Below are 25,048 nucleotides of genomic sequence, written 5' to 3'. Positions count from 1 at the left end.
TGTGACGTATTATCTAAATTGACGGATGTACAATATGGACATGTGAGAATTCTGTCAATTTTAAGAATTGACAAATGTGTGTGGTACAGGGCTGGTCATTTTGTCTCCCTCTCTTTTGAGACTACTATCTACCAAAAGCTGTCAGCCTTAGAATCACGCTAACTCCTAACATCAAGTATTATTGGGAGTTTTAGCAAGATACACAAGAAAATTACGTCTGCAATAAAGAAAACTATAATAATGATGAACCCATACTGATGAATTCTTTATGATTAAAATTCCAATTAAGATTACAAGAACACCAGTGTCTTCAACTAAAAGGTAGAGGAACCTACCTTGATAAAATTAGGTAAATCTCTGCCCTGCCAAATTTAGGCACAAAGCTGTAAACCTAAAGTAATGGCACAACAAATCCCCAAAAAGGCTGCAGTAATTGGAGAACTTTTGGTTCACTTTTATATAGGAACTTAAAAGGAGAAATGTATGGATGGACACAACAAAAGAAAATATGAAGAAAGAGTATACAGGGTGTGACCATGCAGTGTGTCAACTGGGACAGAAAATAGGCTTGGGTATCATAATAAAAGTGGCCCGCTTCGTGAATCAGATAGCTAAACAAATTACCCACATTTGCAAATCTAGGCAGTTATCAACTTGTGAAAACACGCTGTATAGGTCTTTTGCAAGGTGTGAAGCTGCATGTCTTTGGTTTGTGGTGATATCAGGGAACTCAACAGTAAAACTGCTACACGAGTCAATAAAACAAACCCACAAACAGCCAAAATAAGTGCCCACACCCTGACATTTCAGACCAACTCTTCTGGCACTGCCAATGTTGTCCTCTAGGCTTGTCTGACCCCATTCAAATGCAGTGGAGATGAGAAAGAAAAAGGGAAACCTTTGCCCTAGATAAATAAGAAGCTAGAAGTGATTGATGACTGGAAAAATAAAAAGATGAAACGGTAAGGGATCACTGGAAGTATAAAGGGAAAGAATCTATGAAGGAGGGAGTGTTGAGAGCCGACTACTTCTGTGCAAATACAAATCTTACAGAGATAGGATTGTGAAATACCATTGAGAGATGCAGTCATAATGAACATGTATCGCTGCAAGAGTAATTTACAAATTGAGAGTGAGATGTACGAGACTCGTATTAGAAGTAAGGGGAGAAACAACAGAGGGAATTAGAGCATATGAGAGTGATATAGGAAGAGGGTGAGTAAGCTTAGAGGCACTGGAGTTGTGAGTAAGTGAAATACAAAGGGAGTGATTGAGATCAAGGAGAGAGAAGTCCTGCGTAAGTGATATACAAAGAAGTAGAGAAAGTTTAGAGGGAATAGATAACTGTGAGTGCTATAAAAAGAAGAACAAGAGTAGAGTGAATAGATAGCCGTTAGACTGATACACAATGAAGCAGAGCATGTGTAGAGGAAATATGTGACTGTGAGAGTGATATACGGTGATGGAGAGCAAGTGTCGAGTGAATAGATTCAAAGCAAAACGGTTATGGTATACTATAGCCACACACTGTATAGTTCCCGGTGAAACAATGCTCACTCCTGGGGCCAACCGTATGTAACACCCCAAAAAGGGAACTTTGAAAAATAGAAGAAGGAGCACTCAATTACAAACTCGTTCACAAAGAAGATCGATTCCGTTAAATCACATTGGGTTCAGTGCCCACAACAGGTCAGTATTCTGACTATTAATACATATCAAATAAAAATATTCCAAGGCATCACAAACCATGTGTATTCCCTATATTCTTTCTTTTATTTCTCATTTCCACAAAAATGACGAGCTTGGACACAACCAACGCGTTTTGTCCTTTAACATAGGGATTTCTTCTTCAGGGCATACATTTTGAAGGCAAGAGAAAAGTCCATTAGTCAGAAATTAAACAGAGTCCTTAGTATCATTCACTGCAAAATACACAAAATGTATTTTATGTCTGCGGCCAAAACTAGAGAAGCTTCGTGCACACCAGATTCCAATCATCTCCAAAGGCTTTCAAAGTAATATATTTCTGGAATAAGTCAAATGCACACATCTCTTAAGGTCGTCTCCATATCTTTTAACCCGATGGACGCAAGTGTCAGAACGCGTGTATCTGAAAGAGAGAGTGAATAGACAATTGTCAGAGTGCTATATAGCGAAGAAGAGCATGTGTAGAGGAAATACGTAACTGTGGGAGTGATATGCAGTAAGGGTGAGCAAGTGCAGAGTGAATAGATAAAAAGTGAGAGGATGTTCAGTTTAGGAGAGCAGGTGTAGAGTGAATAGAAAACTGTGAGAGTGATACACAATGAAGGAGGGCAAGTGTAGAGCCAATAGGTACCTGTGATAATGATATGCAGTGAATGAGAGCACGCATAGAGTGGATATGTAACTGTGAGAGTGACCCAATGAAGGGAAGGAAGTGGAGAATGAATATATAAGAATGAGAACCAATGAAGGAAAGGAAGTGTATAGTGAATATTTAACTGTGAGAGTGAAATGTAGTAAGGGTGAGCAAGTGTACAGTGAATAGATCAAAAGTGAGAGGGTGCTCAGTTTAGGAGAGCAGATGTACAGTGAATGGATAACTGTGAGAGTGATTTACAATGAAGCAGGGCAAGTGGGGAGTGAATAGATAAATGTGAGAGTGATATACAGTGACTGAGAGCAAGCATAGAGGCAAAAGAAACCTGTGAGGGTGATATACAAAGAAAGAGAACAAGCGTAATGGGAATATATAATTGTGAGAGTGATTTACAATGAAAGAGGGCAAGTGTAGAGTAAATAGGTATATGTGAGAGTGACATACAGTGAATGGAAGCAAGCCTACAGGAAATGGAAACCTGTGAGGGTAATATGCGAAGAAAGAGACCACCTTTAGAGTGAATGCTTAACTGTGAGAGTGATACACAATGAAGTATGAGTGAATAGATAACTGTGAGGGTGATATACCGTGAATGAGAGCAATAATAGAGGCACTAGAACCCTGTGAGTGTGTTATAAAAAGAAAGAGAACACCTTTAGAGTGAATGCTTAACTATGAGAGTGATACACAATGAAGGAGAGCAAGTGTAGAGTGAATAGATAGCTGCAGGGGTGATAGGCAGTAAGGGTGAGCAAGTGAAGGGTGAATAATTAAAAAGTGAGAGTGCTTTACAATGAAAGGGATCAAGCGCAGGGGCAGTGGAAACATGGTAGGGTGATATACAAGCAGCGGGGGTAAACTATAGAGGAAATGGGAGCCTGTGAGTAAGATATACCGTAAGGGTATGCGAGTAAAGTGGTACGGATATCTGTGAGAGAGATATACTAAGAATGGGAGCAAGCGTGTGGAGGGGGGGTTGGAGGTATGTAATAGCGATCTACTAAGAAGTGGGGGTTGCACAGAGGCACTGAGGGGGTCTGAGAGTGAAGTGCTAAGTAGATGAGAAAGTGCAAGAGACAGATGTGTGAGTGATTGAAGTAAGAAGAATTGGAGAACTTTGAGGGCGATATGACAGAATGTTATACAAAGCAGGGAGGGAGGCACACAGGGAATGAAGTCCTGTGAGAGTGAAGTACAGAGGAGAAGGGGTGCAAGCACTGAAGCATTGGGGTCCTGTATACAAAGAGGGACATCAAGCAGAGAGGCCTGAGGGTGAAATACAAAGAAGACGAGTGAGCGCGAAGGGATTTGAGGCCCCTGGACATAGTATACACAAATGAGGAGAGAACACGTGTCACAGTGATATATAAATGAGGAATTAAACCATAGAGGGATCAGAGTCCTGTGGGTATGGTATATGAAGGACGGGTCAGCTGCAGAGGCCCTGGAGTCCAGTATGGAAGAAACATCTAAGCGGGAGAAGCATTGAGGGAGTTGGACCTGTGAGAGGGGTATGGAATGGAAAGGAGAAAGCAAAGAGGGACTGGAGACTTGTGAACATTGTATGGAAAGAACAGAGCAAGTGCAGAGGGATTAATGTCCTGTGACAAACAAATATCAAGGGGAGACACCATAGAGGCCTCTGAGTGATACACATGGGGAAGAAGCTAGAAAAGAGGGATTCATTTCTGTGAGCATGATATTGAAATTACAGAGCAAGTGCAGGGGGATTACAGTAATGTGACAAAGAAATAGATAAAGGTGAGACAGCATAGAGGCCTATGAGGGATATACATGGGAGGGAGCGAGAAAAAGAGGGATTGAAGTTATGTGAGCATGATATAGCAAGGATGCAATTGTAGGGGGATTGCAGTCCTGTGACAAAGAAATAGAGAGAAGTGAGAAAGCATAGAGGTCAATGAGTGATTTACATGGAGAGGGAGACAGAAAAGAGGGACTGAAGTACTATAAGTACGATATAGCAAGGATGCAATTGTAGGGGGGTTGCAGTCCTGTGACAAAGAAATAGATAAAGGGGAAAGATTAGAGGGATAAACATGGGAAGGGAGCTAGAAAAGCCCTACTGAAGTCCTGCTAAGATGCAATATTTAAATAAAAAGGTATCAGAGACCTGTGAGAGGGCTCTATAAAGGAGGGAGCAAGGAAGGGAGTATGGATCAATACTAAAGTGAGAAAGCATAGAGGGAGAGTAGAGCCATGATGGTGATATACAAAGGAGGGAGAAATGAAACATGGATTGGGGCCATTCAAGAGTGCAGTTTTAAAGTAAGAACGCATAAAGAGAGCAGAGAGCTGTGAGGGTTATATCTAAAGGAGGGAGCAATGAAACATGGACTGAAGTCCTTCAAATGTGCAATGCTAAAGTAAGAAAGCATAGAGGGAGCAGAGAACTGAGAGAGGGATATATACAGGAGGGTACAAGGAAACATGGACCAGAGTCCTGCAAAGGTGCAATACTAAAGTAAGAAAGCATAGAGGGAGCAGAGAACTGAGAGAGGGATATATACAGGAGGGAACAAGGAAACATGGACCAGAGTCCCACAAAGGTGCAATACTAAACTAAGAAAGCATAGAGGGAGCAGAGAACTGTGAGAGGTATATATACAGTTGGGAGCAATGAAACATGGACTGAAGTCCTTCAAAGGTGCAATACTAAAGTGAGAAAGTATAAAGGTATCAGAGCCATGTGAAGGGCATATATAAAGGAGGGAGCAAGCAAGCATGGACTGGAGCCCTTCAAAGGTGCAATACTAAAGTGAGAAAGCATAAAGGGAGCAGAGAGCTGTGAGAGTGATATATAAAGGGGGGAACAATGAAACATGGACTGAAGTCCCTTAAATGTGCACTACTAAAGTGAGAAAGCATAGAGAGAGCATAGAGCGATGAGGGTGATATCTAAAGGGGGGGAGCAAGGAAGCATGGACTGGAGCCCTACAAAGGTACAATACTAAAGTAAGAAAGCATAGAGGGAGCAGAGACCTGTGAGAGGGCTATATACAGTTGGGAGCAAAGAAACATGGACTGGACTCCTTCAAAGGTGCAATACTAGAGTGAGAAAGTATAAAGGTATCAGAGACCTGTGAGAATGATATATAAAGGGGGAGCAAGGAAACATGGACTAGAGCCCTTCAAAGGTGCAATACTAAAGTGAAAAGGCGTAGAGAGAGCAGAGAGCTGTGAGGGTGATATACTAAAGAGGAAAATAGGTGTAGAGGAATTGCAATGTTCCCAGAGTTAAATCTTTAAATACTTATTTCATACTTTTCTAGAAAGCAAGGTCTACTGGTGAATAAAGTGAAGTGATAAAATACCGAAATGAGAGAGTTGAATGCAATTAAATATAAATGTGTATTTACATAGAACGGTTATTCCCTACATGAATTTTTTTAAAGCCTTTCGGTCTACAGAAAGCTATGATTAAATCATCACTGTGTGTCCTACACTTATGGGAGAACTGCCTCCTTATCAATCTATTGCACTTTGTTTCACAACGTGCAGATCTGATCACTTGCCTTGCTTGAACATGGCTACTGGGGAAATTTAGGCCAATGAGTATGTTAGTGTGTGTGGGTGTGTGTGTGTGTGTGTGTGTGTGTTTATGTGTGTGTGTAAATAGATAGACAGGCTGCAGGTAGATAGATAGATAGATAGATAGATAGATAGATAGATAGATAGATAGATAGATAGATAGATAGATAGATAGATAGATAGATAGATAGATAGATAGATAGATAGATAGATCGATAGATAGATAATGTGTGTGACCCAATACATGGTTCTTGCATATAACACCACATATAACGTGAAAGGCTGTGTAAGATGCCCATATAAATGGTGAAGGCAGGCGTATGCAAGGACAACGGAGCACAACCATTACGACACAAGTATGTTCCCAAAGGCAAGGGTGTAGAATTTTGACTATTACGTTGTCGTACATGCAACAATGTTTGACAATGAAGTGTGCAACGTCAGCCCATGGGTTGAGTAGAGTACAAAGACTGGCAAATAATGACACACAATTGTTATTTATTGCTAGAGGGAGCTGAGGTTCATAAACAGGTCGCTCATGTTTTTGTGTTGCTCACAACTTAACCGCTTTGTACGTGTCTGGATATTCACTGTGGATGCGTATGAGATATCTGAATATTGGGATGTCACAAAATATCTATATGGTTGCTGTGACATAACTGAACCCCACCAGGCCATTGGGGACATTGTAAATGTCAGTGGAGCATCGAAATGGAGTTATTGTATCGTGTTATTCATCTCATCAGTCACTGATATGTTGAGTGGTATGTGTAATCTGAAATAAAATAATGTGCAGTTCTAAAACTGTTGGCTTTTCAAGTTTGTAAATCCGAAATTCACGAAAGGGTGCAATTTCTATGTTTTGTAGAATATAATTTTATATAGATGAATAGACAGACAGACAGAAATGTAGCTAGATAGATAGATAGATAGATAGATAGATAGATAGATAGATAGATAGATAGATAGATAGATAGATAGATAGATAGATAGATAGATAGATAGATAGATGGGTATGTAGGTAGGTAGATAGATAGCTTGCATATGTAACAGAAAGCTATTTTTTTATAATGTCACAGAGGTGTAATGATAGCATTTTTTTAAGTATTTGAAGCTCGGTGATTTGTTAATTCAACTAAAACCCCAAGAGCAAGTTTAATATTACATGTTATGTTTTGAGGCTTCTTGCTGGATTAAAAATACATAATTTGCTGGAATTACGTCACTTCCATGAATTACGAGATTGAAAAACAGTGCTGCTTGTAAACTGACACCAAAGACAGACTTCAAGTGTGTAGACACATGCGTCAGCCAAACACATAATTTTGATTTAACTTCCCTCATATTGTTTGCTGCTTGGGACGCATTGCTTGTGCTCCAGGAAAACAAACCTCTCTCGTCAGACTAGTGCGCCTGGCCCCAGTCCACGCGGCCATTTAGCACTATGCAGCAGCGCACCGACTTCACAGCACACTCGTGTTTATTGTTAGGAGACGGGTTTGTGGACGCGCTTTTAAGCCCCCCTTCCAGTCGCTCCGACCACCACACTCCTGGCGACACAGTCCCCGGACACACAAGTGTGAAAAGCGCACACGCACTGGGAGGGCCCTGCACACTTTGGTTCTACACCCCCACAAAAACATTAACACTTAATTGCACATTTTATTGCGCACTGACAATTATTTTCAGGTAATGAGAGAAGGCAAGTACTTAGACGTTCAGCCCTAATGGAAGAAAACATGCTAAGCACCATAATGTTGAGTTTACCTTTTAAGAGATGCTGATGAACGCGATAAATAAATCTATATATTTACTTTTTTCTGCTTCTGGACTCGTCTTTCCCGAACATTTTAAATTTTCGGTTGCATCATGCACATAGGCGATAGTGGAAAATGTAATTGCTCAGTGTGTTTCTTTTATTTCACAGATGTTACATTCCGACTGTACAGCCGTGGCACGTTTTTTTAAGTCGGCTTTTTACCATTCTCGAATTTGACCTGTACACATGGGTACTTTTTATTGACGCCCAGACGCCATGTGCTTTTTATTTTTTATTTTTTTTTACATATTTTAAATATAGCAGTATCATCAGCTAGGGGTGTCACTGCGCTATACAGCATCATAAGCACGTAACAAGTCACCAGATGTAATTGTCATATAGCCACATTCAGGGTTGTCGCTCTGGGTGCTTCGGGTTGGCTACCACATCCGATCTAACCATTCTGTAAATCTAGACATTTGACCTCCAGAGGACAGCTTCAAACAATGATTCGAATTCTTTAAAAAATAAAAATAAAGCGCTGTTCTGCGCTCGCGGTTCCACGGCGCTTTGCACCATGCCAGGGCAGCCCCAACAAGCCACAAAGCGCGTGTTCCACGAAGCCCTGTGTCTAAACGGGGAAGGGGTTTTCCTCTCGCTGTGCTGGGAGTCACAGCGACGCGGATTTTCACCTACAAAGCTTTTGACAAATGCCCCGTATTTCATGTATTGATTTACCTATCCCCAGTTCGACACAACACACACACAGGGGGGAGCAGTGTTTCTCAGAGGTGTGTTTGGGGGAGGCAGAGGTGGGGGCGAGGAGGAAATATACAACCACTATTGTAGTACCGAGACAGTTAACTATAACATTCACTGCCATTATTTTTGTAAGTATTTTGTCGTGGGGCCGCACTATGAAGGGCACGCTGGAATAGCACGTGTATTACAGTGGGTTAACATTGTGCTAACAATGTGTGCAGTTCTTTACAATGTCCGGCAAAATATCACAACGTTCTTACTTTCCTTTGAATAATATATGTGCGTGGAACCTGGTTGAAAGCACTGACAGCTGTGTGGCATTTGATAAAACATTTTAGGTGCTAAAAAGCAGCGCGAACTCATTTGCATTTAACTTTTTCTGTAAAGAGGTCCTTGAAAGGGAGGGGAACTTGGAGTAGCGGTAGCTTAGACTAGCAGCGACTGTTTCTTGCTAGAAATGGCCCTCTGCTTCAGGCGTACTGAGATCTTCGGCACGCTGCCTCGCATCCAAACAAGGCACGCTCAGCCTTTCATCCCTCAGAGGTCGATGAAAAGCGTGCCGAGTTCAAGCGCCGATAGACCATTTATGCTCTGGTGGGCGCTATAAATACGGTCACTCTCCGATTTAAACAATGCTACTTCGCGGCCAGATTGTATGGGGTGTGTTTGGGAAGGAGGGTGGGGGTACACACGCAGGGCTACATATTAATAGGGCCACCCACTGGGCACCCTTGGAACGCCGGACTCGCAGCATATGAACTATCACCCGCCCGTGTAACGACTAGAAGTCAAGGGTTCAAACCGCACGGCTGATCGGCCGTGCACCAACATGGTTTGTGTTAAGCTTAATTTAGTAATTGCACAATTACTTGTTAGGAGGCAGACTGCTCCGAGCCGAACGCCAACCCTCCCCACACCCACAATAATGCACGACTGTTTGAAACAAATACATCGTAAAGGCCCGGTCTCGCTTGACACTGAAAGAGTATTGCTAGTGCCATGAAGTCTGACTTGTGAATGTTTGATTTTCACCAGACCAGCATTGCAGCGGGTATTTGGGCGGTTTACAAAAATCCTACACGGATTTACACGTTTTAAGTGCGGCAGGGAAAGGTCACCTTTGAATCCCAGCGCTGATCCTGCAATGCATGGTGGCAGCGATCGGCCACAGCCAGCGCGCAGCGCCTCGCGGCCGTGGCCTGGGCAGGAGCGCCTTCCCGACGTCCATCGTCTATTGATCGGCAGCAGCCTCTGCCGGGGGAGCTGGGGATCCGCTCCCTGCCAGGGAGGTCACATCGGGTCTGGGCTCTGGCCAGCTCGCCTCCTCGAGCCGACACTGCGCCGAGGCCGGCGTTACTGCATTCGGGTGCCCGCTTAAAGAGGCACCGCCGCGGCCGGACGGACGGATGAACCAGGGCAGTCTCCTCGAGCCTCAGGGCGAGCTAGCGTCGAGGGTCACCGGCGAGGCAGCGATCGCCGCAGACGGGCTGACAACGCAACTGTGGCTGGGTGTTCCGAGTACCACAAGGCAACAGAAAGCCCGGTGTTACAAAGCCGGCCTCACGCACGGCCCAGGAGTTATTTGTAATCAAATATTACGTGTTAAAGTAGGATGTAATATAACTGGATGTACATGTGTAGAAGTATATGTGTATATGCACACATTTAGCGCCTACACAAGTGTTTTGTATAGTGCGCTTCGTGTCCTCGACACTCTCTCATTCTGTTTCATTCTATATTCATGTGTGTGTATGTATAGGAGTGACATTTTCGGCGTTCTACTTGTGTTATTAATGGTAATCATTTCACTATTCTTAGGTTGTTATCATTCAAATCCTCACTGAGGTACTTCCGTCTACATCAGATGCCCCTGGTAAAAAGTAAACACATTAACATGTATACTGTATTTGCTGATATGTTTGTTTAGGTTTAAGGTTACGACATAAGGGCGACCTGCACATTCATCCCTGGCTTCCCCGCATGACCAAACTTTGTGATCCTGGGCGAAACATTTTGGGTCCTAATATTTCAATGTATATGTCTGGCAAACTTTCGAGGCTCTATAAAGGAATCTAGATATTTAGAGTTACTTTAAGTCCAAAGGGGTCCAACAGACACACGAAATAGTTAAACATGCACTCCACACTGTTGGGTCAGACACACAGTAGCACGTGCCTACGAGCGCACACTTCGTATGTTTCCGGAAACAATAACTTTTATTTATCGCTGTGTGTTTTAATTATTTTTTGTTATCGCACTTTACAAAACAGGGCAATGTCTCGTACAACCAGAAAGCAACACCGGCGCTGGCCGTCCATGACCCCATCAAACGCAATTGCCCTTAGTCGTGCTATGTTGCATTTTGCGCTTTGTTTTTAGAAATTGGTAGACTGGTAGGGACAGGATGAACGTTTCCTGCGGTGAAAGGGACGCGGAGTTGCCGCGATACATTCAAGTTCATTAATTCGGTTTAGACTGTCAGTACATGCATCTCGGTGCCACACATGTGTGCTCGGCCGGCTCAACACAAAGGCTATCTGTTGCACAGAGTTCCAAGTTCAGCCGCTAGAGGGCAGCCTTGGACAAGCGACCGGGAGCCTTCAATGGTGCGGCGAACCTGAGGCTTCCGATGAAGCATAAAACTCTCTCCCACCAACAGTCTTCAAAGAACAACGCGCACACTAACTGATTGTATAAAGTTAAGTTGCACAAAACACATCTCAAGCACGCCGGGCTCGACGGACGGATTATACACACAGATGAAGCCCCTTATCGTAAACTGGCTAGAAAGCAGAAAATCAAGCGGCGTCAATGAAATAACAGGGCAGCGGAACATGCATTAGGGGGAATAGGGGGGGACATTAATAATGATTTAAAAAGTATAACCTTTTTCCGTTGTGTGAGGCACACCAGCTCGGAAATTTGAGACAAGTCCACGGCTTCCCAGCTGGCTGTGGCGGGTTCTGTGGAGTTGACGGCAAACACCATCCTTCCCGGATTGCGCGGCCGGCCGTGTGCGGTGCGCGCCGCCTGCGAGTGTGCGGGCTCCGGGCCTGCCTGCGCTGATGCCACACGCACTGTCCTGCTAGCGCCGCATCCTCCCCTCTCTGCACATCCCCGGCGAGGTGGGGCCGCCGCTGCACTCACTGGATGCTCTGCTCTCTGAGTGGCCCTCGGAGAATCCCGGCGCAGACACTCCCCCTAATCTCATCCGTGAGCTCCGATCTCTCCCCCCGGAGACCCCTCCCTGCATTCTGTGTCTGTCAGAGGCCGCCCCGACCCTGCCTGCTGCCATTCAGGAGGAAAAGGGAAGTTTGTTTGTTCGCACAATCTGCTCTCCAAGTTTTCAGCTGTCTCGCTGCCTCCTGTACTGCGTGTTTATTTTACAAATCGTTAAGAGTGCCCGGTCGTTAAAGCGCGCACTTAGCCTCCAAGCAGGAAACCTTACACAAAATACGCGTTAGAAGCACTAAAAACATTTTAGATTTTTGTATCCACAACCGATCTCCCAAGTTGCACGCTGTTACGCCAGAAGAGAGGACCTGTCAGGCCATGGACACTCATTTTCTGCCCAGACGGTATTATTTGTAGGTAAGATAAACCCGGCCCCGTTCGTGCCACATACGCATTTTAAAGATTCCGAAGCGCACTGAGGCGATTACGCTAGCGTATTATGTTACGAAATTAAGTATTTGTTTTGCGCAGCTTTCGCCAATTTCTTGGCCTTTTGGCGTACACCACACCACGAACACGCATACATCTTTTCAGCATATGCGCATTTGCAGAAGATTGCCATGACAAGGTACACAGTCACGTAGATCATAAAGGCACCTCTTATTGACAAGTACGTATAGCTTTGTAAAATCTCCTTTACCGCTCCCAGAGTGAGGCACCAGTACAACCGGGCACACAAATCTCACACAAACATGTTAGCACACACGAGTGGGAGTGGGAGTTTATCATAACGTAACGTAAAGTAACGTAACATAGGATAGCATAACGTACACTGTCATAAAGTAACATAGTAACGTTACATAACATACATAACATAGCAACGTGACGTAATATAACTCAACGTAACGTAAAGTAATATCACGTAGGATAGCATAACTTAATGTGTCATAACGTAACATAGTATAGCAGAAGAAACATAGCATAACATAACATGGTATAACGTAATGCAGCGTAACAAAGTAAGATAAGACAGCTAACACATCGTGTCACACACGGTAACATAACGCGTTTGTGTGTGTGGCTAGAGACTGGGAAAGAAGCTCGCAGAGACATATCTTAAATTCAGCAGTGCCCTGTGTGAAAGGAATACCCAGGCTTTTGTGTTTGCATTATATATTTTTAAGAATGTCGTTTATACTCTAGTGTCCATACTGTTTTCTAAACGTCACATATTTATGTTCCCACTTATTTATTTCATCGCGCTCATCGACTTTTCCCTCTTGTCTCATCTTCACCTGCCGGGGAGATTTATGCCTGTGACACGTTTACGCACTTTACGAACCCTGTTATCGCCAAGCCGTTTTTTCCCATTACGCGCAGGAGTCAGGATGTTTGCTGTGCAATAAAATGAAATGCAAGAATTTGCCATTTCGGTGCGCAGGTGCCAAGACTTGGCGACTTCTGGCTTTATTGATGCGTTTTATAAAAAGTTGTTTTACTTCGTGTACTTACTGTACAGTGTCAGAGGGGCCGGGGACTAAACCAGCCACCCCTGCCCGAGGCGCTACAGCCCCTGAAAGGGGGCGGGCTGTGCGAGGTCTACCAGCACGCCTTCGGGGAAGGGGGGAGGGGCGGGGGCTCCAGAGGTGACCAGCATTCCCAGCCCACAGAAGCCGACCCCTGGTCCTCCCAGGGTGAACCTGCAATGAGTTATTGCCGAATCGCCATTAAAATCTCTGTGCTTGCGCCGGGGAAATGTTTCCGGACACGTTTTACCATAAAAAGATAAGTTACGCTGAAAAGCCAATACGTTTCGGGAAAACAATAATTGTAATCAATATTTATTATATATTTCTGCTTGGCTGCTTTCTCGCTGAGTGGAGCATAACTCGTTCCTCCGCAGAAAATGTTATTTTTCTTTATATACAGTCTAGCTGAACAGTTCTAGCCTGGGTGCAGCCCGCCCCCCCCCCCCGGCCCAATCCTTCCCAGAAACGAACACCTCCCGTTGTGTTCTACACATGTACACTATGACATGCCATGGGCGCCTGAGTCACACCAGCAATATCACGCGTGTGTTTGTGGGACAGCAAGGATGGAGAGGGTGGGATAGGGGTGGTATGGGTTTTGCCCCTGTTCCCCTCGTACTCTCCAGAAACCCTATGTGATTTAACAAGCGGTCTGGCCAGCACGCGTTTCTCAGTTTTTTTTCTAAACTCGTGTTTCAAGTGTACCGTGCGTTCTTGTACACTTGGGCAGAGGATGCGGCATAACGACCGGAGCTCCAGAGGTTAGAACTGGGGAACCAGGTTCGAGTCTCGGCGTTGTCTCAGCATCATGTGATTCTGGGCAAATCGCTTAATCTCCCTGTGCCTGCAAAAATGAATGTGCCCTTGTGTATTGTAACTGGTGCTCATGTAAAGCGCTTCAATACCTTTATAAGGATAATATTTCTGGACACAACTGAAGTGAATCATAACATAATTTTACTATACAATTTTATCCGGCCTATTTCAACAAAACACACTATCGCAGCTCAGTACCATGACTGTCTTGTACTAAAGTTTTTCAGCAATCAAAGGTCATTGTCAGACATCACGACATGTTCATTGTGCATCTTCCGTGCTCGCTGTACATGATCTGCAAGATGCTTTTCACCTGGGGTGGACACGCGATTACACAACACCAGGGTATTCTCTTGTGACCAGAGAGCATGACCTGCAAGGTGAACGTCGACGCGCGTGCACAGGTGATTGCGCCACAGGATAATCTCTCGTGCTGAGAGAACATGAGCTGCTAGGTGCGCGTCGACGTGCGTGCACATGTTATTATACCACAGAATATTCACTCTTGCCCGCGGTGCGCGATCTGGAAGGTGCGTGTCAACGTACGTGCACAGCTTGTTAGGTCACAGAGTATTCTATTGTGCAAAGTACACACCAACGTGGTGCACAGGTTATTCCACCCCAAGGTACTCCTTCGTGCCCGGGATGCGTGATCTGCAAGGTGCACTAAGCGCGCTTCACTTTGTGTGCACAGGCGATTAGATCACATTGTATTCCCTCGTGCCCGTTGTTCATGAATCATGATGCACAATGCACACGCGGTGTGTGTTCACGTCATTAACCCACAAAAATAAATCCATCTTGCCCTGGGAGCATGGCAAAGTGCACTTCACCATGCATACCCAGGTCATCATATCATTACATCCCTCGTGCCCGGGGTGGATGTGCAAGGTGCATTTCACCGTGTGAGCACAAGTAATTGTGTAACAGGATATTCCCTCGTGCCCGGTTCATAATCTGCGAGGTGCACGTCTCTGTCCGTGGACAAGCGATTACACCATAGGATAATGACTCGTGCCAAGAGGGTATCCCAAGTCACCGTCCGTGCACAGGTGACTGCACCACCACAGACAATAGCGTAGCCAGTGTGACGTTGACCAAAGTGCCAGGAAAGATTCGAACCTCTGGCTGATGTTTAAATTGAAAAATACGTAATAATCAGGTTTAAATTGGCTTGTCAGGTCTCTGGACTACGGTGCCACTGCACCTGCTGCACCAATGTAACCTACACCGTTGACCGCAGGGTATGTATTCCCTCTGGCTCACACTGCACGCTCGGCAGTGTGCATTGCACCGTTCCTTTACAGGTCATTATTACATCACAAGATTACCCCTCATGCTCTGAGTGCAAGGTGCACGTCACCAGGCCTCCTTAATACGTCACATGATATTACCCCCGTGCCAGCCTGCCTGATCTGCTATGGTACACGTCATCACCGTGAGGGCACAAACCATTACATCACAGGGTATTCCCTCGTGCAGGATGTGCAATGCACACGCCACGTGTGCCCACAAGTCGTCACATCACAGGGTATTTCCTCCGTGCCCGACTGCACGACCTGAGAGGTGCACGTTGTAGTGCGTGCCTAGGTCATTATTACGTCACATGATATCCCCTCGCGACAGGAGCGCACAGTCTGCGTGGGGCACGTCATTGTGCGTCCCCAGGTGATGACGTCACATGCGTGTCTGCCGTGCCTTGCGTTACTTGCAAGGTGCGCGTCTCCGTGTGAGCGCGAGCCGCCGCATGGCAGGGTTATTCCCTAATTATTACATGATAAATGGCCTTTCGCAAGAATCCGGAGTCCTCTCCCTTTCACCTGCAGCGAATGGTTCATTTGTCATGTGCTCAAGCAGGACAAGGCCGGGGAGGCTCCAGTGGGCCCAGGGCTTGAATAGCTGGGCCATCCAGCCTGTTTGCTGAGCTCGTTTTAATAACGCGCGAGAGAGGGCAGTGCTTGTGTCAGGATGGGCCATGTCATCTTCATACAACATTCATCATCTTTCACCTAATAAAGGAAAACTCGTGCCACGCATTTCATGTAATTGCCCATTCAGATGCTAATGGCTGCTGTGTATTTAGCCAACACAAAAGCTGTGTCCTCCAGCACTAGATAAAACAGACAGCTCTGTTTCTGTCGCTGGCCCGTATTTGCATTGTAATAATTACACAGGCAGACAGTTGTGAGGCACAATGTTCACCAAGTAGTAATTTAGCAATAAGGCTACATGTGAATTAGAACTGATTGAGCGGCCTCTTGTGTGGCCTGTTGCTGGAGGCCCTGACAGGCTCTTCCACTCTCTTACAGGGTCAACCTCAAACTTGCATTTTGTTTGCCCTACATCATTTACCCAATAGCTATAAAAGGGGTGTTTTTGACTTTTGAGCTTTATCCTGTTTTTATTAGCTGCTAACCAAAGTAACTGTGATATTGTTAAGTAAAAACAATTTACATAACATGACGGAACGGGTTAAACTAAAATTGAAGTTTACACTGTTAGTAATTCTGACTCCGCCTTTCAATCAATCAATCAGTGAAGCTTATAGAGCGCGCTACATACCCGTAGGCCTTTCATCCTCCCATGTTCAATGGACTTAGCAGGATTGAGTTCAGAAATAATAACAACTTTTATTTGAGTGGAGATAGATAATGCTCCATGTAGCACGTGCTATCCAAGTAACAGTAATAATAATATTGATAAAAGCAACATTAATGATAATGATAGTAATTCTAATACTACCACTGCTGATAATAATAATAATAATAATAATAATAATAATAATAATAATATTGCCAATGATGATGATTATTATGGTATCTAAAAAAATGAACTCTTGTGGGGCTAAACTAGGATTGTTATTTTTTTTAGAAGTTTTTAGAGCATTATTGGTAAACAATTCGTCGGGGATAACATAAAATAATATAATAAAAAAGTTATTATCAATGTTTTTCATTTGAAAGAGTGGGGTAAGTATTGCAAGAGACCACACCCAGGGTTGAGGAGGGTTGGAGCTACTCATAGCTATGCGCCTGATTTAGATCTCGGTGGACAGGATACTCTGTCACAACGGTGACGCACATCGTGTCTGACGCAATATAACTCCAATAGCATATAGAGTAAGAAACTCAAAATGTTACATGTTATCATTGAAACATGTAGCTGTTGTGGCTGTGAAGAGATTTTTCAGTGTAAGCAAGCAACATGTTTCCCCTTTTCTTCGACTGTCTTCTAGCCTGCATCAGGGTATCAACATTATAGTTTAACCTTTTAAGAAATGTTGTGATACAAAAATGGTGTGAGTCCTCCTCCATTCAGGTTCCATATAATGACTTCTTCAAATAGACTCAGTTTCTGCTGTTGGTCTTTTTTTTACTGAATTTCAATTAAATTCAAAACAACAGCCACGTCTGTGACATTACATTCATTTTCATTCAGATTATAATCCAGCCTCAAAATTAGGTTTAGTTAGATTACAATAGTGGTATACCCATTCCTGATCACAATGTAACTACACACTAAGGAAGACTTTCTTTATAAGAAAACAACAAGGCACATGATTGTCATGTGACTGTCTTGTAAATATAAATGTATATTATAACTGTGCATAAAGCTGTTAAACTCACTGGTAACTGTGGTTTACTCTATTTTACCATCTTCAAGATGTAGCCACCAGCGATGCAATATCTCTGTTCTGCTGACAATCTCACATATACTTTTTTTACTTTTTTTACTTTAGCAATCTTTATTTCGGCCATGTGGCCATCAAAGATATACAATAAAACATATACAACGATTATAAAATCATCCACAATCAGTACAAATTTATACACTGTAAATAGTTCATTTCCGTAATTTAAACTACTGAAATCACATTGGACTTATAGAGTTAAAATTAAATGGAAACCTGTGTCTTCAGGATACGGGTGCGGGTATGCCAAACATTGGAGAGAAATTTTGCTAATGCAAAAACGATTGGACTTGAGACGTCGGTTTTTAAAATTCTGTACATTGGGAGATACTCCCTACAACCAAGGTTTCTAATGAGTGGAAGGAGCCAATATTTCCTAGCTGCCTTGTAAATTGTACAAAACAGGACCACATGTAGATCGCTTTCCTCGGCACAGGAGCATGTCGGGCACTGCTTGGAAGAGGGCGGGGTTGACCAGGAGCTGGTAAATGATCGCGGAGGCAATGTGCCATATCTCCATTGGAGAAACAGCTTCCTGGCCAGCACGGGGGATATAGCGTCCAAAACCCTCTCCAGCCTATAGCAGTCCTTGCTTAGCGCAAATGCGGAAGTTAGTGACCCCTCCCCCTGGGAATCCAAAGCAATGCCTAGTTTCTGTTCATAGTAAACTTTGGCCAGAGCTCTCCGTGAGATGTTTAATGAGGCACTAGCAGGATCAGACCAGAGGTCAGGGAACCCCAGTCTCGTACAGGTTTTTTGAATATATTTTATCCAGGGGATCTGTAATGCCTTAGGATGGGTTAAAAGCTCCCTCAGTTCCGCCCTATAAGGCGAGAGTTCTTCACTACTCCATAGTCTTCGCCAGAAGACTATGGGTCTGAGACCTAGTTCGTCAGCTATTGGTCTCAGTCCCAGATCCAACCTCAAGGGAATGAGTGGGGTGCTGGGCGGAAGTGCCACTATTTGTCTGATAAAGTTGTTCTCAGTTGAGGACAGACTGCGGAAAGATGTATGGCCCCATAGTTCCGCCCCGTACATAGTAGCACCCCTGGCCTGCGCCTTGTAGATCTGGATGAGCGGCCCCAATGGGCGGTATGTGGAGCCTTTTATCATCCGCATGATACCCCCAGTGGTCTGTACTAGTTTGAGGTTGACCCTGGTCTGATGTGGTCCCCAAGACATATTTTCGTTCAGGGTTACACCTAGGTATTCAAAGGTGGAGACTCTCTCAAGGCGTGATGCTCCCAAGTATGGGTTCGGGCGCAATTTTTGGCTAGGGTTCAGGACCATGAACTTAGTTTTTGCAGCATTAATTTCTAGGCCCCTGTCTGAGCAAAAGGCCACAAATGAGTCGAGGATCCTCTGAATCCCCATAGGGGTTTTGGACAGCAGCAGGGTGTCGTCTGCAAACATAATTGCAGGCACCCTGCTGCCGTTCAGTTTTGGGGCGTCGGTATATTCAGTGCCGTTCAGATGGGCGGTTACCCCGTTGACAAAGAGGCAAAACAGGGTCGGTGCCAGCACACAGCCCTGCCTAACCCCCCTGTCAACGGGGAATCTATCCGTCAGTTCCCCAGACCTCCCGCACCTCACTCGAGCATAGTTATTATGGTGCAATCTCTGTAAGATTATCAGGATGTCCGGGGGTACGCCCATCTCGGCCAGGACACTCCAAAGTTTCCCTCTGGGCACCAGGTCGAAGGCGGCCCTCAGATCCACAAATATTGTGTATAAGCTGCCGCCTTCGAATATCGCTGCCCTCCAATAGATGATGTTCAATCGGAAGACCTGGTCCACTGTCGAAACTCCCTGTCTGAAGCCCGCCTGATAGGGACTGAGGGCCCCCGTTTCCTCTGCCCAGTCCTGAAGCCGGTTTAGCAGTACCCTAGCAAACAGCTTCTGTGGCACATCAATTAAGCTGATTGGTCTGTAGTTGGCTGGGAGCAGAGGCGAGCCCTTTTTGAATATGGGAACCACCTCTGCCCCCAGGCAAGTACTCGGGATTTCCATGCCACTCAGAACTCCGTTAAACAGAGCAGCAAGGTAGGGGGCCCAAACATCGGGCTCCTGCTTGAATAAATCCCCGGGCAAGCCATCCAATCCTGGCGCCTTACTCGAAGTCAGTCCTGCTATTGCTGCCCTAACCTCCCCCGCTACTATTAATCCCCCTCGTAGTCAACCCGACCAATACCGGTGTCATTCCTAGTTTCTCCCAACTCAGAACTATAAAGGAATTGAAAGTGTGCCTGCCACACCCCTGCTGCGATATTGGGCTCAATAGATGAGTGGAGGCTCCCCGACCCCCCGTTCACTACTCTCCAAAACATTCGGTGGTCTCTTTTTGCGAGGGCGTTAGTAAGCTCCTCCCATTGATTCTCCTCCCATTCAGTTTTAGCATGGGCAATTAGTTTTTTGTATGCCTATCTGCTTTCTTTTAGCTTCTCACCCCCTAAGCCCTCCTTAATGATTCTGAGAAGTTCTCCCTTTGCCTTTCTGCAGGCTGTATTATACCATGAGGATTTGTGTAGCTGCCCCCTCCTCTGGTTCTGGACATTGCTAAAGAGGATGGGGGCGGCTCCCTTTATGAGGTCCTCATGAGCCTGGTATAATCTGCCAAGTGAATCTTTATTGCCCGCCTCAGTGGCTAGATCTCCCACAGTCTCCAAAATAGGGATTAGCCCTGCATATAGCCTCGAGAGCTTCTCCTTGCTTGAGGCTAGTTTTTCCCACCTGATTCTTCTCCTGTTATTGGACAATAGAAGTTCAGGTTTATTCTCCTCCACAGTTGATATAGGAATTTGGAGGCCGGGATGAGTGAAATCAAGTTCCAAAGCGTTGTGATCGCTGTCCAGCCTTTCAGTAACCCTGAAGTCCTGAACAGATGACCAATTCACTGTCTGTACCAGGACATAGTCCAGGCGGGATTCTCTTCCCGCTCTGTTATAGGTAGTTCTGCTAGGTAAATCGGATTTAGTACGCCCATTGCAGGCTCTAATTCCAAATCTTAGGGTGAGAGCTGTGATCTGTAATGCTACCGGTGTCCATGCCTTCGGGGGAAGGGCTTCTACCAAAGGTACCGACCACCTGACCTCTTCTTCCTTCGGGAACCCCTCTAGGAGGCCAGGCAGTGGCTCAAAGTGGGAGTTTAGATCCCCTCCCACTACATAGGGTAGGTCTCTTGGTATTTCGGCGAAATAGACTAAGAGTTCCTCAATGGTAGGCGACTCCCTGGCAACTCCCACTGGCCTAGAATAGATATTAATCAAGGCGAGTTTTGCTTGGTTCGGCCAGGACAGTAAAACCAGAAGGATATCATCAGATTACACCGGTAAGCGTGAGGCCTCACAGCCTAAGTGGGATGCTACCCACGTTGTTAGTCCACCTGAGGGGCAACCTTTACCCTCCCACCTGGCCGGGATGGAAAATGGCTGGTAGCCCTGGTGCCTGTATTCCTCCCTTGCCCAGGTCTCCTGGAACATGCAAACGTCCCCAGTCTCAATATAAGTTACCCAGTCTGGAGTAGTCAGCTTGCTAGCTAGTCCAGCCACGTTCCACCAGATTAGTTTCAAGTGCTCAGTAGGAGGGGTTACAGGGATGGAAGTATAAGGGGAGCCAGTGGCAGGTACTACACCAGTTACTACCTCGGGAACGTTATCAACAATAAGTCCAACTGGCTCGGAGAGGTCACAGGATCCATTGTCCAGGGTCACCGAGTTGGAGTCTGATTTTGAGGACAGTCAATCGACCCCATCCAACCCGCTCAAGCAATTAAAACGATTATAGTGGAAAAAGGGAGTATCAGGTGGTTGGTAAGCTGGACGCACAACGTGCTCCTTATGTCTGGATCTCCGTTCTACCCTTGTCCAGTTGCTTAGCGGAGGGTCATCTTGCATGTGAATGGGAGGGAAGAAGAAGGAGACTGGCAGAGACTGTATGGTGGAATCCAGTGATCTATTTGACCCTGCACAGATGTGTAAAACAGTACCAGGGTCTCGAAAAGACACCATAATGCAGTCCCCGATTATTGTTTTCTTCGTCTTTCCTAGCCATGGTACCCTTCTGACCATAATGATCTCATTGTTGAAATGGGGCGGTAAAGGTCTGTTCCAATTTAGCCATTTAATGACTTTCCTCTTGAGTAATTGGAAATTTTCATTTTCGCCCCTTTCGAGTGGAGGGGCACCCGCCAGCACCACCATAAAGCTATTAACTTCCGGTGGCAAGTCCAGTCTCCGTGGTCTGGGGGCGGGCTTGCCGGACGGAGGAGGAGAGGTAATGTCATTCGGGAGGGCCCTGGGATTTGTGCCTAAAGCCAGGTTGTAGGGAGCTGGAACTGCTACATGGGGAAGCATGGTGTTAAAAATATTAGGTGGGGCTGGAACTGGGATAGCCATGAGTGGCTGCAGAGGGGGTACAACGACAGCGGCCTGAGTAGGTCCTGCGTTGAGACAAGGGTTTTGTAAGTGAGGGAGGGTTGTTGAGGGTGGATTAGGCCCAATAGTTTTGGTCTGTTTGCTAACCGTGGTACTCAGGCTAGTTAAGGTTGCCTCTAGGATGGTAAGCCTGATCTCTACTTTTTTTAGACTCTCGCTAATAGGCAACAGGAGTGATTTAAGTAGGAATTCTATGCTCCCCGTAAATGTGACAAGGGGTGCTGTGTTGGACGGGTTAGCCCCTGGGTCGCTGTTATCAACATCGATAATAGTACTGGTTCCCTTAGGGGAAGCAGCGATATGCACCCTCTCCATGGGCCTATCTGGGATGTGGGCCGGCTTGTGGTTTTTCCCAAAGTCTGAATGAGGTATTTTGGTTTTCCCCTGGCCGCCCCTCGTCTTCCTTCTACGCTTAATGGGTGGAGGGCCGTGCACCTCCACCACGACAGTTTTATTAGGCTTGTTTTTCCTGGTTTTTGCTGCAGGGGGTGTTTGGGTAACCAGGTCAACGGCCATCCTAGCAGAAGTTAAGAGTGGGATAGCCTCCATGGTCAATTCGGGTAAAGTGCCAGGATTAGGAGTGTTGTCCCGTAATAATAGAGGGACACCTTCTTGGGTTAGTGGATCCTGACTGCCAGGGAGGGGGCTGCCCTCTTGGGAGATGGGATAAGGAATTATCTCACTGGGAGGTATGTTTTTCATAATTTCAATGGAGCGGCGGCGCTCTGCCCTGCGCTTCTCTAGGGAGGATTCCTTAGCCCTATCACCTTTAGCTGTTTTAAAGTAGTTGTCCAGCGTCCCGGTGTTGCCTCCCCCCGCCCCTGATGGGATTTCACCTGGGGCCGGCGAGGGCATAGCCGTGGCCTGTACCGCAATCCAGCTGGGATCAAAAAGGTGCAAGCGAAAGAGGATGGGCCCAGCCCGGCCTCCCTCGGCCCCTGACGGCCACAGACGGTCCCGCCCTTGTCCCGGGCTTAACCCGGGCGCTCCCGCGCGCTCCCGCGCAGCGTATGGAGCTAGTTCTTATAGGTGGATTGATGAGGCGGGTTGGGCTGGGCAAGGCGGTCAGGGAGAGCGGGCCAGCTGGATCGGCCTGGACAACCCGGGACTCCTGGGAAATTGAGTCCGGGTTGTAGCTCGCAGCCCTGTCGCACACTCACCGCCCAGCAGTAGACGGCCTCAGTTACCCTCCTCCAGCGACGCGGGACCCGCGGAGCGGGTTCCGCAAGATGTGGGCTCAGGTCCGTAGGCAGCAACAGGTAAAACTGGTGTCTCAAAGAATCCCAAGGCAAGAAGTGGTTTTAGCGGTATATGAGGCGGATGGGGCTGGGCGGGGCGGTCAGGGAGAGCGGGCCAGCTGGATCGGCCTGGACAACCCGGGACTCCTGGGAAATTGAGTCCGGGTTGTAGCTCGCAGCCCTGTCGCACACTCACCGCCCAGCAGTAGACGGCCTCAGTTACCCTCCTCCAGCGACACGGGACCCGCGGAGCGGGTTCCGCAAGATGTGGGCTCAGGTCCGTAGGCAGCAACAGGTAAAACTGGTGTCTCAAAGAATCCCAAGGCAAGAAGTGGTTTTAGCGGTATATGAGGCGGATGGGGCTGGGCAGGGCGGTCAGGGAGAGCGGGCCAGCTGGATCGGCCTGGACAACCCGGGACTCCTGGGAAATTGAGTCCGGGTTGTAGCTCGCAGCCCTGTCGCACACTCACCGCCCAGCAGTAGACGGCCTCAGTTACCCTCCTCCAGCGACGCGGGACCCGCGGAGGGGGTTCCGCAAGATGTGGGCTCAGCTCCGTAGGGAGCAACAGGTAAAACTGGTGTCTCAAAGAATCCCAAGGCAAGAAGTGGTTTTAGCGGTATATGAGGCGGATGGGGCTGGGCGGTCAGGGAGAGCGGGCCAGCTGGATCGGCCTGGACAACCCGGGACTCCTGGGAAATTGAGTCCGGGTTGTAGCTCGCAGCCCTGTCGCACACTCACCGCCCAGCAGTAGACGGCCTCAGTTACCCTCCTCCAGCGACGCGGGACCCGCGGAGCGGGTTCCGCAAGATGTGGGCTCAGGTCCGTAGGCAGCAACAGGTAAAACTGGTGTCTCAAAGAATCACATATACATATAAAGCCAGTTTCACATTAATTCAATCAGTTTCAATTAAGAGTATCTTCAGTTTGAGCATTTAAGAGATTACCCTTCTTAATGTCTGACAAGAATGGGATTTTGTTTCAGCGGCTGCCCCTCCATTAGAGTGGAGGAGCACCGCCCGCCACCACCTTAAAAATAAAATTATAATAAAAGGGCTTTTAAACCTTTTTTATTATCGATTTATTTTAATCCCCTGGACTCCGACGAGTCTTAGGGGCTTGTCCAGGGGAAGACACTGCTGGTGGGAGAGGGGTAGTGCACTCCCTTCACTGCACATGAGGGTTTGGCCGGCTGTCTAAGGCTGGCCAAACCCTCAAGTGCAGTGAAGCTCTCTCCAGCCCCGGCTGTTTTGAGAGCAGGCACCGGCTCCCAGACTGCCTGGGAGCGCAAGTTGCCAGCGATCAGGCTAATCCTGATGTTGCTTTCATGCAGCGTTATGATTGGCTGCAGTGCAGTCTGAGATCCTGTGCTCAGTTGCAGGAAGAGCGCGATACAGTGGCCGGTTGCGGTGTTGGCGGTGTTCAGGTAAGTTTGTTTTGTTTTATATTTTGTCGCCGAAACCACCCCCCTTCCCTCCATCCTCCGGCCCGCCCCCCCCATCTTTGGCAAGGGAGGGGCTGCTACTGTTCCATTCCTTCCAACAGAATGTAATAGCTACTTAGAAATGAAACATTGAAGATAACCAGTGAACTCTTTACCTAAGTCACAGGTTTAAAGTAGAGTAGTCTTCTTGCACTTCTTGCCTGACCACTGATTTAAAGGCAGATGGGGTGGAACTTCTACCGGCTCTCCTTGGTGGATATGTTATTGCTTGGGGCTGGGCCACCATGTCTATG

General features: G+C 46.4%; 1 protein-coding gene across 3 annotated transcripts in view; it reads right to left on the bottom strand.

The window, feature by feature from the left end:
- The window catches only part of PRDM16 (PR/SET domain 16), a 1,067,934-nt gene that overhangs the window by 86,175 nt on the left and 956,711 nt on the right, over window positions 1-25,048 (bottom strand). The window contains exon 1 of one of the 3 annotated variants that reach the window (XM_078642480.1): window positions 11,319-11,611. The exons of the other annotated variants lie outside the window; for them this stretch is intronic. Coding sequence (XP_078498606.1) covers window positions 11,319-11,420 — 102 coding nt within the window. The 5' untranslated portion in view covers window positions 11,421-11,611. Of the gene's footprint in view, window positions 1-11,318; window positions 11,612-25,048 lie in introns of those variants that run through there. 3 annotated transcript variants of the gene reach the window in all.

This window comes from Lissotriton helveticus, chromosome 5_1 (genome assembly GCF_964261635.1).
Source record: "Lissotriton helveticus chromosome 5_1, aLisHel1.1, whole genome shotgun sequence".
Lineage (NCBI taxonomy): Eukaryota > Metazoa > Chordata > Amphibia > Caudata > Salamandridae > Lissotriton > Lissotriton helveticus.
Note: the sequence above shows the minus strand (reverse complement) of the source record. Positions and strands in the feature narration are given on the sequence as shown.